This window comes from Myxocyprinus asiaticus, chromosome 28 (assembly GCF_019703515.2).
Source record: "Myxocyprinus asiaticus isolate MX2 ecotype Aquarium Trade chromosome 28, UBuf_Myxa_2, whole genome shotgun sequence".
Taxonomy (NCBI): domain Eukaryota; kingdom Metazoa; phylum Chordata; class Actinopteri; order Cypriniformes; family Catostomidae; genus Myxocyprinus; species Myxocyprinus asiaticus.
This window is the reverse complement of record NC_059371.1, coordinates 18,704,039-18,717,503: the sequence shown is the minus strand read 5'-3', so window position 1 is coordinate 18,717,503 and position 13,465 is coordinate 18,704,039. Positions and strand designations below refer to the sequence as shown.

General features: G+C 40.4%; 1 protein-coding gene across 1 annotated transcript; it reads right to left on the bottom strand.

Annotated features, from left to right (window-relative positions):
• Positions 1-2,511: 2,511 nt before the first annotated feature.
• LOC127418499 (amphoterin-induced protein 3-like) lies at positions 2,512-5,589 on the bottom strand. Its single transcript, XM_051659092.1, has one exon. It carries the CDS (start codon positions 4,976-4,978, stop codon positions 3,524-3,526), a length of 1,455 nt encoding a protein of 484 aa, XP_051515052.1. The 5' UTR covers positions 4,979-5,589; the 3' UTR covers positions 2,512-3,523.
• Between the last annotated feature and the right edge of the window lie 7,876 nt (positions 5,590-13,465).

Here is a 13,465-nt window from a genome sequence, read left to right as displayed (position 1 = left end):
TTCCAAAATTGTGGGAACTGCAATGTTAAAAGCATGCTTGAAAACTATTGGTCTTACTGGATTTGCAGTTTAGAAGCAAACTGCTCATCTTCTGCAATGAATAGTATTCTGTATATCATACCTCATAAACAGTCCATCTATTTGTACATTATCTCAGGAACAACAGATGTTCTTGCTATGTGGGCTATATTTAAGGTCGTATGGATTTATCAGTTGTGCTTGTAATATGAACTAAATAAGCATAATAGATGTGGCAGAACAGTATATTATTTTATAAGCATAATGCATCCTAAATAGAAATTTGTTACCTTCGAGACCAATTTCAATAGTAAATTCTGTGTTATGTTTTGTTAATGTACTATAGGTGTGCCATTTACCATGGCTGTTAGTGGATTAATGGTTTTGAGGTAGAAAATATTTTTCGGATGGTTTGGAAATCTGGATTATACAGATAATTCTCATTTGGGGGATCAATTCGCATTCTCCACCCACTTCCTTTCTACATTTCTCACCACCTGAGTTGAGTATTGGAGAGGTAGAACAAAAGATACGACCAAATTACTCCATCTGTGCTGCTTTCTCTACAGCACAAAAAGAAAACATAAAGGATTAAAAAAAAAAAAAAAAGGCTGAACAATTGTTGGAGTGCCTAGTTTGCCCCGAAAAGTAATCTGCTAAAACCTGACCTTCGGTTATCTCGTCTCTCATTTGACAGTCATCTCTAAAAAACAGTGTTGGTATTACACACAATATAGAGGCAAGGCCATAATGAAGTAGTCATTGTTATATAACTGTCTTAATAATGTGTGTAGTGAAGTTGCTGTTGCAAGCAGCTGATTATTAATGTGAACTGTTCTTTTGTTTTGTTTTTTCTCCTTTTTGCAAGGGCAGGAAGATTGAGATCAGTTTGATAACTTAAGAGTGTGCAGGTTATGTATGGTCAAAACAGTCTTTATCTGTCTGACCAAGTATACTTGAGAGTGCATAATCAAATATTTGAAGGAAGGGCAACAAATATGCCGTGATTAAAACACGTTACGTCTCACTGGTGTTTCAGAGCATGCATGTGGATAATGGCAATCAACATGTATACATGTTGGACGAAGTCAAGCTACAGTCCCATTATCTAAGTCTATTAGTCTGACTTCACAAAAATAGGACTGTTTTAGTCTGACTGAAACCAGACTTTTAAAGCATATGCAAACATATAGACAGAGTCTGAGAACAAGATCATTACGCTGGTTAATTGGCAAAAAAATCATCTCATTCAGAATATCTGACAATTTAAAAAAATCATAAAATTTTTTAAACGCAATTTTAAGGTCAAAACGCAAACAGGCATGCACACAACTCTTGGGCACTTTGGATAAGCCTGTAAGAGCGCTGGTTAAGGGGTTTACATGCAGAGCGAAATTGAGGTAATGAGAAACAATTGACGCGTGCTGAGAGGTTAAACCATTTATGACCTTACCCCGATGAAAGACAACCTTTTAAGCTTTTTACATGACCACACATTGCCGGCCTATTCAACCTAATCTGTGCATGTAAAACATGCTTTCTGATGATAGTGCGCTCTCATATCTTGGAAATGCTTTTTTTAATTCTTTAAACTGATCTGAATGCTGTTTATGGAAGCATGGCTTGTGGCCAGGCTTTACAGCTGATGGGCAGCCAGGATGCACGTGTCATCGTATCAAGTGGATTGCTGCAGTTAAACCTGATCACATCTGGAAACGGGCGGCATGGATTAACTCTGTACCTTTGCCTCGGTGCTCTTTCATTTTCATGATTTGCTTTTAGTGAATATTGTGCATGGTGTGGGAGGGAAAATTCTGTCATGGGTGTTTAATCCTCTCCTAATCTAGCACATCCCTGTAATGAAAGAGCATTTTGCTTAATGCAAAGTGGCGAGGATGAATCCTATCACACATAAACAGACATCACTACATTTCTCTGGGTTTTTCTTGTCATCTCACTCCTTTGGCTTTGAGTTGTGGAATTGTTCAACTTCAGAGAACTGTGTGACTGCTAAGAACAACATTTATTTTCATGGCTTTTTACAGAACTTTACCATCATTTTTTACTAATATTGAGAGTTTTTCTTGACAAGGATTAGATGTGTGTAATGTTAATGACCCAGTGGGATTGATCTAGAAGGCCTTCTGTTAAGGATTTAGATCAAGACTGACTAACATGTCATCTCTTTAAATCAACATCTTCTTATAGTTTCATACTGTGTCTGTGAGGTGCCTGTCTTGTGTACATGTGCATGACCCTAAATGTTTTGTACCGCCTTTAAAGGGAGTTTTTATTCTTCTAAAACAACCTAGCATGAAGAGCCTCAAATCTGAGTTTTGCTTGGGGCCCTAAAAATTATAACCCTGCCTCTGTGGGTTTTCAGTGCTTTATTAACAATGTAGTCCTACACGATCATGTACCGCCAGTCTAAGCAAACGGATCACTTCATATTTGCTTAGTTCTGTGAGACAGAAGACACTCTAAATCTGAGGATTAAAATAACAATTTATTAGGGAATTATAGCAGATTAATTGTAAAGCTGCTCCCCATGGTTCAATCAGGCTTAAAAGGATTGTTCACCCAAAAATTCATATTTTGTTATAATTTACTCACCCTAATGTTGTTCCAAACCTGACTATGACTTTCTTTTCATATGGAACACAAAAGGCAGAATGTCAGCCTCAGTCACCAATCACTGTGGCGAGAAAATGTTTTACTAGCACAATCTAGTTCCAGAAGAAAAATATTTATTTTAAATAGGGGGATTGATTTAAAATATAGGGAAAAAAATTTTCATTGGTGAACTGATTATTAATGTTTACTTATAAACCCATGATCCTGAGGGGAAAAAAACACTAATCAGAAAATCGTGGCAAACCTTGAAAAAAGAGCACAGCTGTGACCACCCACTTTCGTGATGTACTACAAATGACGCAATCAAGTCGGTCTGCCTACACTCCCAAACCACTTCAACATGTGGAAATGTCTTACTTTTTTTAAGTTTGTGTTCAGCAGAAGAAAGAAAGTCATACAAATCTGGGATGGCATGAGGGTAAATAAATGATGAATGAATTTTCATTTTTGGATTAACTATCCTTTTAAGTACTAAGTCTTCTACCTTTGTCTTTTTTGACCGATTTTCAAATTCTTTTTTGCTTCTAATTGAAGTTTGTAATGATGTGACTCACCAAAGCTGGTTGGTTTGGTTCATGGCTTAGAATTATTTTATGTAGTACTTTATCAGTTGCTCATGGAAAAAACTGAATGGGAAAAATACTTCCAGAACCAGAATAGCTGAAAAAGTAAGCGGACACTGTTGTGCTTTATTAAAGTAAATGGTGACCGAGGCTGTCATTCCCTAAAATTCTGCCTAACATTTCCTATTGTGTTCCATGGAGGAAAGAAAGTCATTCAGCATTGAAACAACATAAGGATAAGTACATTTTATTTTTTTGGTGAACTATTCTTATGAGAAATCCTGAAGTATTCTGAAGTCACAGGTTTGCTACTCTGAGTCATATCTATCTTTGCAAATTGTCACGTTTTCTGTGTCCCATTGAATTATGGAATGTTCAACAACAAATGCTTCTTTCAGTTGGCCGTTTTCCCCCTCCATTAGTGGCTCAAGAAACACTACATGCCTGTCGGACTGAGACTTGCCCCTCAGTCGATCTCCAGTTGACGGAGCTGCAAAAATAGAGGCCAGAGTGCATCTGTCTTCCCCGAAGGTGGAGATGGCTGGAGAGGGAGGAGGGGGTTTACAGCAACCACAGTGACATGGGGTTAAATACAGATACATGAGTATCAGTACAAGTGTCACAACACAGCCCAACAGGGTGGTGTAGCCAGTGTTGAACGGCTCTTCCATGGAGCGCTGGGCTAAGACAGTAAGGTTCACTTCTCGTGATTCATTGATCATCCTGGTGTTATCCACAGCAGTGCACAGGTAGACCCCTGAATCTGTTGACTGGGCTGCAATAATATCCAGGCTACCATCTTTATTCAGACGTAGGGTTCCATTCTGAATCAGCTGAGAGATGTTCTCTTGATGGGGGATTATCCAACTGTAGGAGAGATCTTCCCCATTCAGGGTTCCAGTGCAGTCCAGTCTTACTTGTTCTCCCTCGTACACAACTTTATCAGTCTTTGGGGAGATGAGGGATATCATCTTCCCTATTGTACAGTTCTCGAATAACTGAGAGGTGCGCAGAAAATGAATTGATATTTGAGGCTCGCCGTACATCAGACACGTATAGTCCTCCTTGTAGTCTTTCACGCTTGCATATCCCTTCTGTTCCCAATGCCAGAACAAGCGATATACAGAGCAATCACACTCCAGGCTGTTGTTGTGCAGGAATAGGCCTCTTTGCACTACCACAGGCAACAACACAATGTCATCCATAGGTAATCGAAACAGGCGGTTGGAGGAGAGGTCTAGCGACACCAGGTTGGGATGGCTTTGCTTGCGAACTGTGAAGAAAGGGAAGTCGGTGATCTGGTTGAGGCTGAGGTAAACCTTTCTGAGATTGCTGAGCCCCATTAAGGTGTTGCTTTCCACACGGGTAAGGCGGTTGTTGTAGAGCAACAACACCTCCAACTCCAACAGGTCCTGAAAGTTGTACTTCCCCACCACCTGTAATTTGTTGGAGGAGAGGTCCAGATATCGTAGACTGCTTATGTTATGGAAAGCTCCTGGGCTGAGCAACGAGATGTGGTTATGGGACATATGCAAAGTGTGCAGCCTTGGGAGCCCATAGAAGGTGCCTGCTGCCAGCCAGGTTAGTCTGTTATGACTGAGATCCAGGACAGAAGTTGTGAAAGATATTGGAGAGGAAAATCGGTCCAGACCCAGCGAGCCACAATTTAGGATGTCAGAGGTGCACAGGCAGCCATGAGGACAGCTGGCCCACGAGAACCGAACCAAGAGTGAGATCAAAACCGTACAAGATATAGAGGTCATTCTTTTGGTTGCACGTACAAGAGTACAGATTACACCTGAAACAGCGTCGGCACAGTAGGAAAACCAATAGATACAGAAAGCCCTCTGTTCTTAAATCCTAGAAAGGACGTTTTACATCTGTCATATCCTCCAAATGATGTTGTGATTCACAGATGGGCATTTAATTCACTCTGTACAGTAATACCAGATGGGCAGTATCTGGAGCAATGAATGAATTAAGAATATAACACCCTCCTTTTGCTATATTTATTTAAAATATATGTCATTCCACATCTGTTAACTTATTCTAATAACACAATGTACACAAATATGTTCTGGAAAGCCTACCAGAAAGTTGCATAGTCACTCAGAACCTTCTTAGGTCTGGTATCTCTGTGCTCACTTTGCTGTAATGATCCATATTTATAAGTTATTTATGAACATTGTTCTGATCAAAAAACGTCCAAAAAGTCCACAGCGTTTTCCAGGTTGTAAACAAAACTTGCTCCTTTCCTTTCACAGTTCCTCTCAGGTTGAGTGTGCGTGTTGTTTGTAGAATGTCGTTTCATTGAGTGATGAGTCCACAGAGTGCAGTACTAATCTCTCCCCAGCCTTTCCTGTTTTCTATTCAGAGCACTGCCTCACGTCTCTCCCTCTCGCTCTGTGAATATTCCTGATATGACTCTCTTTTTATCTTTCTCTCACTCTGTATCTTTCTCTCTCCCATTGTTTGGTTCCTTTAATCCCCTCTGGATTTGTATCTTTCTGTTTCCCTTTTTTCCCCCCACACAGCACTTAAATCTCTCTTAAAAGTATTTCAAATGCTGTGTGTTTGTGGCATCTTACATTTCATGAAAATCATAAAAACATTTGGACTAGGATGAGAGAGAATCTGTTTGTATGGCATGAGGTACCAGTCAGCTTGGAAACTGCAGTTTTGACTCCTCATCTCCATAGCTAGGCAGTGTTTGGCAGCTGTTGTTAGTTGTCTTGGTCATGGTGGTCCTCAGGGAGTTGATTGCGGTCACACTGCATATATATATATATATATGGGAGAGAATTGAGAGTTTATGGATCATTTCGATTGAGGAAAATAATTTAAAAAAATGTTTTGACATAATGACACTTACTTTTAATAATTATGTCATTCAAAGCACCATGAGTGCATAAATGTGGACAATACAAGCAAACAGTTAAGCATAATTTGGAAATATAATGGCTCTAGGAGTCAAAACAAGTCAGTATCTGTGCATAAAGCTGTGAAAAGGAATTATATGTTTGTATTAATGTTTGCTTGCCTTACTGTTAGGGTGCCTTCTCTTCAGAAACACTAACACATTGCATAGCTTTCAGACAGCAGTCACACTGAAGCGCACAGAGAACTCCCACACACCAAAGTCAAATACAGAGAGATGTCTTACAATATTACTGAAAATGATGGAAGATGGCTTTGCAAAGTAGATCTACTCCACATTCACATGATGTGGGCACGTTATGAAATGCTGAATGTGTGGGAAATGATGAGATTAATTTAGAGGAAGAAGCTTTGAACTCAGTTGTAGCCTCAGATTTCCTGTACAAACCATTTAATACACGGCAGTGATTTATATCCTTGAATCAATACTTTACTTACCTTTAAAGTTCACGTCTCTCTCTCTCTCTCTCTCTCTCTCTCTCTCTCTCTCTCTCTCTCTCTCTGTGTGTGTGTGTGTGTGTGAAATGTCCATGAGGTTGTTAGTCAGTTTTAGCTGAATATTTTCTAATGTCTTTTTGAGGCGTTGAATTAAAGGATAATTCACCCAAAAATGAAAATTCTCTCATCATTTATTCACCCTCATGCCATCCCAGATGTGTATGACTTTCTTTCTTCTGCAGAACACAAATGAAGATTTTTAGAAGAATATCTCAGATCTGTAGGTCCAAACAACGCAGGTCAACAGGGTCCAAAAGTCTGAATCTCAAAAAAGCACATAACGGCAGCATAAATGTAATCCATATGACTCCAGAGGTTTAATCCATGTCTTCCAAAGCTATATGATAGATGTGGGTGAGAAATAGATCAATATTTAAGTCCTTTTTTTTCGCCATATATTCTCCTCCCTACCTAAAAGGTGGTGATATGCACGAAGAATGTGAATTGCCAAAAAAAGGAGGAAAGAAAAGTGCTTAGGATATTTATTGTAAAAAATAACTTTAATGTTGATCTGTTTCTTACCCACACCTATCATATTTATTCTGAAGACATTTATTTAACCACTGGAGTCGTATGGATTTATTTTATGCTGCTTTTATGTGCTTTTTGGAGCTTCAAAGTTTTTTTACCCTGTTGACTTTCATTGTATGGACCTACAGAGCTGAGATATTCTTCTAAAAATCTTCGTTTGTGTTCAGGAGAAGAAACAAAGTACTGCACATCTGGGATGGAACGAGGGTGAGTAAATGGTGAGAGAATTTTCATTTTGGGTGACCTGAACCTTTAAAATTGAGTTTGTTGTATCGCGCCCTCTAGCGGTGCCATGGCGTGGGCTACAGAGCGCAAGTGTGGGAGAGTTGCGCGAATCTCTCACACGAGGATTCTTCATATTTTTATAATATATTTATTTTTATTTTTATTTATAGATATTTTTAAGAGTTTTCTTTAGATGTATTTGTTTGGCCTCTGGTCAAATGTTCTACCAATGTCTATAGCAAAGCTAATAGATTTTTAAAAATCAAAAGCAAATAGACATGAAAATATCTACTTATATACACAGCCGGTAGATGGAAGCACCTACACATGTGATAAACTGACTGAACCCGGACAAGTGGAGACCAGGGCTTGTTGTCACTCAGAGAAGAATAACTGTAAGAGGTCTGTACAGTCAGATTTAAATCAAAAGTCCAGTTGCTTGTTTTCTTTAGCAGTCTACTTGTTTTGAATGTTGGTTTCAAATACCTATTCAAAAATTAGGATACTTATGTGAATTCTATCCTTCAAACTAAAATTCCAATATCATCACATTTTTGTAGTAGTCGTTGGGTAAACAAGTGACAACAAGTTGGGTAAACACAATAAAACACACTTGGACACATTTACTCGCCCTAGCTTTATTTCCAAACCCTTATGACCTTCTTTTTCTTCCGTGGAACACAAAAAGAGATGTTAGCAACATGAAGCTACACACAGGTCAAACTGAAGTCAAGGACATTTTTCATACATGTCAGGTTGTCATTGTGGAAGATGGCTTGTGAAAGATTTTAGATAGTGTTTTTATCTGTCAATAAACAACAGGTTCTTATTCTGAAAATGAACTTACCCCTGCTATAAACTTAGTGTGACAGCATGTTTCGCTAAACGGTGTTAACATCATTTCTTTACAATGTTTAATTATTTTATTCTACCTTTGTTTCAGGGTTTGAAAGATGTGTTGGCATATCAGTGCTGTGCTTGAGGAGTCTGGTGACTGAAGCATCAATTTCCTCCCGCTTACCTCCTGCCTTGAGTAGTGGACTCACACAGAGACTCTGCAGATGTGGTCAATTTGGAACAACAGGCTGTAATTTCTCCTCAAGTGAATGTGCTGATGTAACCAAATGATTGAGTTCACCAAGGATAAAGTGAGGAGAGTCATAATTAGTAGGCTAACACTGAACTGTCTGTGTGTGTATACAGGTGCATCTCAATAAATTAGAATGTCATGGAAAAGTTCATTTATTTCAGTAATTCAACTCAAATTGTGAAACTTGTGTATTAAATAAATTCAATGCACACAGACTGAAGTAGTTTAAGTCTTTGGTTCTTTTAATTGTGATGATTTTGGCTCACATTTAACAAAAACCCACCAATTCACTATCTCAAAAAATTAGAATACATCATAAGACCAATAAAAAAACCAAACATGTTTAGTGAATTGTTGGCCTTCTGGAAAGTATGTTCATTTACTGTATATGTACTCAATACTTGGTAGGGGCTCCTTTTGCTTTAATTACTGCCTCAATTCGGCGTGGCATGGAGGTGATCAGTTTGTGGCACTGCTGAGGTGGTATGGAAGCCCAGGTTTCTTTGACAGTGGCCTTCAGCTCATCTGCATTTTTTGGTCTCTTGTTTCTCATTTTCCTCTTGACAATACCCCATAGATTCTCTATGGGGTTCAGGTCTGGTGAGTTTGCTGGCCAGTCAAGCACACCAACACCATGGTCATTTAACCAACTTTTGGTGCTTTTGGCAGTGTGGGCAGATGCCAAATCCTGCTGGAAAATGAAATCAGCATCTTTAAAAAGCTGGTCAGCAGAAGGAAGCATGAAGTGCTCCAAAATTTCTTGGTAAACGGGTGCAGTGACTTTGGTTTTCAAAAAACACAATGGACCAACACCAGCAGATGACATTGCACCCCAAATCATCACAGACTGTGGAAACTTAACACTGGACTTCAAGCAACTTGGGCTATGAGCTTCTCCACCCTTCCTCCAGACTCTAGGACCTTGGTTTCCAAATGAAATACAAAACTTGCTCTCATCTGAAAAGAGGACTTTGGAACACTGGGCAACAGTCCAGTTCTTCTTCTCCTTAGCCCAGGTAAGACACCTCTGACATTGTCTGTGGTTTAGGAGTGGCTTAACAAGAGGAATACGACAACTGTAGCCAAATTCCTTGACATGTCTGTGTGTGGTGGCTCTTGATGCCTTGACCCCAGCCTCAGTCCATTCCTTGTGAAGTTCACCCAAATTCTTGAATCGATTTTGCTTGACAATCCTCATAAGGCTGCAGTTCTCTCGGTTGGTTGTGCACCTTTTTCTTCCACACTTTTTCCTTCCACTCAACTTGCTGTTAACATGCTTGGATACAGCACTCTGTGAACAGCCAGCTTCTTTGGCAATGAACGTTTGTGGCTTACCCTCCTTGTGAAGGGTGTCAATGATTGTCTTCTGGACAACTGTCAGATCAGCAGTCTTCCCCATGACTGTGTAGCCTAGTGAACCAAACTGAGAGACCATTTTGAAGGCTCAGGAAACCTTTGCAGGTGTTTTGAGTTGATTAGCTGATTGGCATGTCACCATATTCTAATTTTTTGAGATAGTGAATTGGTGGGTTTTTGTTAAATGTGAGCCAAAATCATCACAATTAAAAGAACCAAAGACTTAAACTACTTCAGTCTGTGTGCATTGAATTTATTTAATACATGAGTTTCACAATTTGAGTTGAATTACTGAAATAAATGAACTGTTCCACGACATTCTAATTTATTGAGATGCACCTGTATATGTCTGTGTGTTTGTCCATGCACAATGTATCTTTGTCTTTGTTAGTTTGCAAGATGTAATAAAAAACATTCATCAGAGTGAACAGTAAGTCTTAAGTGTTAACAGTAAAACAATAAGAGTTAATGCTTGGAAACAAACAGGAGAGCAGAGACTATTCCCCTATTTATTTTATTTGCTTATACCTCACAATGATTATGATACATTAGAATTGACATATGCACTCTTTTTCTTAGAGGTGAACAGTTTATTTCACTCAGTACTGTTTGCATGGATAATATAGCAAATACTTCAAAAATCTGTTTCCTCTGCTATGTTGCTCTCTCTCTTTCTCTCTCAGATGCACACATGCATTTAACCCAGTACACCAATGTGTGTTTTGCTCGTTAATAGTCTTTGTGGTAGTCAGAGATTTCTTATTTAATGCTAAATTAGGTTATTTTGCTTAATAAGCCCACTTTAAAGTGCAGTAGGGTACAGCTTGATTTTATGCCACAGCACTAAGGGTATTGTGCTCTTTTGCCTAATGACTCAAAAATAATTTAAAGGTTTACATTATCGCTCCATTTCCTGGGAATGTTGAATATGTTCCATTGTTGTTGTCCAAAAAGAAAAAAGATCACTGTTAAAAAGATACTCAATGCATCATTTGGGGTTCCTCAGCTGCCACACCTCAGTTGAACCCTCTGGAGATCCTCCAAGCAACCTTTAAAGGAGCCTCAAATATCCCATTTATGTCCTCAAAGAACTTCAAGGTATATTTCAAGAGCATCAAAGCATTTTCCTTATGATGGGGTGAAGGAACTGTTGATAGTCCTTAGAGTTCTTCAAGCCACTAAGAGTAAAGATGAAAAAATGAAAATGAATGAAAAATTCAATGCTGGATCTTGGGAGGATAATGACCTTTAAAGGGATAGTTCACTCAAAAATGAAAATTCTCTCATCGTTTACTCACTCTCATGCCACCCCAGACGTGGATGACTTTCTTTCATCTGCTGAACACAAACAAAGATTTTTAGAAGAATATTTCAGCTCTGTAGGTCTATATAATGGAAGTGAATGGTGGCCAGAACTTTTAAGCTCCAAAATCCACATAAGGGCAATATAAAAGTACTCCAGACGACTCTGGTGGTTAAATCCATGTATTCAGACATAATATGAAAGGTGTGGGTGACAAACAGGTCAATATTTAAGTCCTTTTTTATTATAAATTCTCCTCCCTGCTCAGTCAATCTCCATGTGGTGATGTGGCCGTGGCCGAGCAACATCTGTGGAGAGCGAGGCCGGGAGAGGAAGTGCGTTAAGGATCGACACCTGTGGGAAATCACCTCTAACAGCTGTTTTGTGTTGCAGTGAGAGCTGGAGGGTGTTAAAAGGGCAGTCCAAACTGCCAGAGGAGAGAGAGACACACACAGCAGGGATTGTGTGCATATTTAATGTTATGCTGAAAAGCAAATCTTTGTGTGTGTAACACTGAAAAGTGTGATGATAAAACTTACTGTGGCAGCGGGGGCGTGGTCAAGCATCTCTCCGGAGAGAGAGAAAGCGGTAAGGGTGCTTACACCTGAGCTAAATTATGTCTAACACCTGTCTCTAATTTCAGTGAGCACGGGGAGAGCGGCATAAATAGAGACACACCGCAAATAAAAGAGAGAGAGAGCCTGGGCACGACAGACCCGAACCAGAAGCAAAGAGTTTTTATCAAAAATAATGAGAGTTTATTGTGTGAAGCGGTGTGTGATAGTGGATTAACTTAGTGCATAACGCAAGACTGTAAGACTGTAATTGTGCTGCAGTCAGAGAAAATAAATCCTTACCTGAACCAGGAAAGCTGCTTCTCGTTTCCTCCTTACACTTACGTTGGATTGTTTATCCAGCTCCCGCTTCCTCCTTCATGAAAGAACGAGTGAACTATCACAGTGGTGCTGAAACCCGGGAATTAGGAGGAAGAAAATGCCGTCATGGAGTCCTCACCGCTGGCCAAAGTGTTCAAGACCCTCGCCAGCATCCACCAAGCCCAAAATCAGTCTCTGCTTGAGCTGTGTATGGAACAGGAGCAGTGGTTCCAGGCGCTCTTCCAGGCTCAAGCGGAGGGACGGCAGGTGCCTCTGCTTCTCCAGTCCCGTAAGCCGTTCAACCCTGTGTTTTTCCTTAACCCTCTCCGCTCTCCCCCTGGTCATTCCAGGCCCGATGCCCCACGATGGAGGTGGAGACATTGGTCTGGATCCCTGATGCACCACAGGTTGCCCCCAATCGAGCAGGAACATACCAGATACCTGTGCATATTAATGGGGGAACATACAAAGCCTTAGTGGATTCAGGTTGTAATCAAACCTCCATTCACCAAAGCTTGGTTCAGTCCGAGGCTTTGGATACAGGCCTGCGGGTGAAGGTAAGGTGTGTGCATGGAGATATTCAAAATTACCCTGTAGTGACGGTCATTATTCAGTTACGAATAGTTCAGTTACGCCTCTCCCATCCACTAATTTTGGGTACGTATTGTCTGGAATTTACAACTTTATTGAGGGGAATGTGTGTGGATGGGCCCTGCAACAAAGTGTATCGGTGTGTGGTGTGTGATCCGCTGGCTGGGGAGGCAGTGCCAGGGCCATTGTGTGGATTATAAAAAAGTAAATGCGGTGTCTAAATTTGATGCATACCTGATGCATCGGGTTGATGAGCTGCTCGATAGGTTAGGCGAAGCTCGCTTTTAGTCAACACTGGATCCCCTTAACTCCCGTGTCTCATGAAAAGACGCCATTTTCCACACCATTCAGATTACACCAATTTGTGACGCTTCCATTCAGTTTGTTCAGAGCCCCGGCTACATTTCAGCAGCTCATGTACAGAATCCTCAGACTGCATGCTGCTTATGCCACTGCCTATCTAGATGACATCATCATTTTCAGTAATGATTGGTAGCGGTACCTGCGGCATCTGAGGGCTGTCCTGAGGTAGTTGAAACCAAAAGAAGTGCACAATTGGGTGAGTGGAAGTACGGTATCTGGGCTTCCACTTGGGTCATGGGCAGGTGCGGCCCTAAATTGATAAGACAGCAGCGATTGCAGCCTGCCTGAGTCCTAAGACCAAACAGGAGGTGAGACAGTTCCTGGGGCTGGCTGGCTATTATTGTAGGTTTGTGCCTAATTATTCGACTGTCACCAGCCAGCTGACTGATCTTACTAAAAAAGGGGGCACCAGATCTGGTCCAGTGGACATGTGACGTGTGACCTTACCAACGAGCTTACGTCATCCCTCTCATGAGCGCAC

What these genes read in the sequence shown, in the direction of transcription:
- LOC127418499 (XM_051659092.1), bottom strand. Translation starts at nt 4,978, where the DNA reads ATGACCTCTATATCTTGTACGGTTTTGATCTCACTCTTGGTTCGGTTC.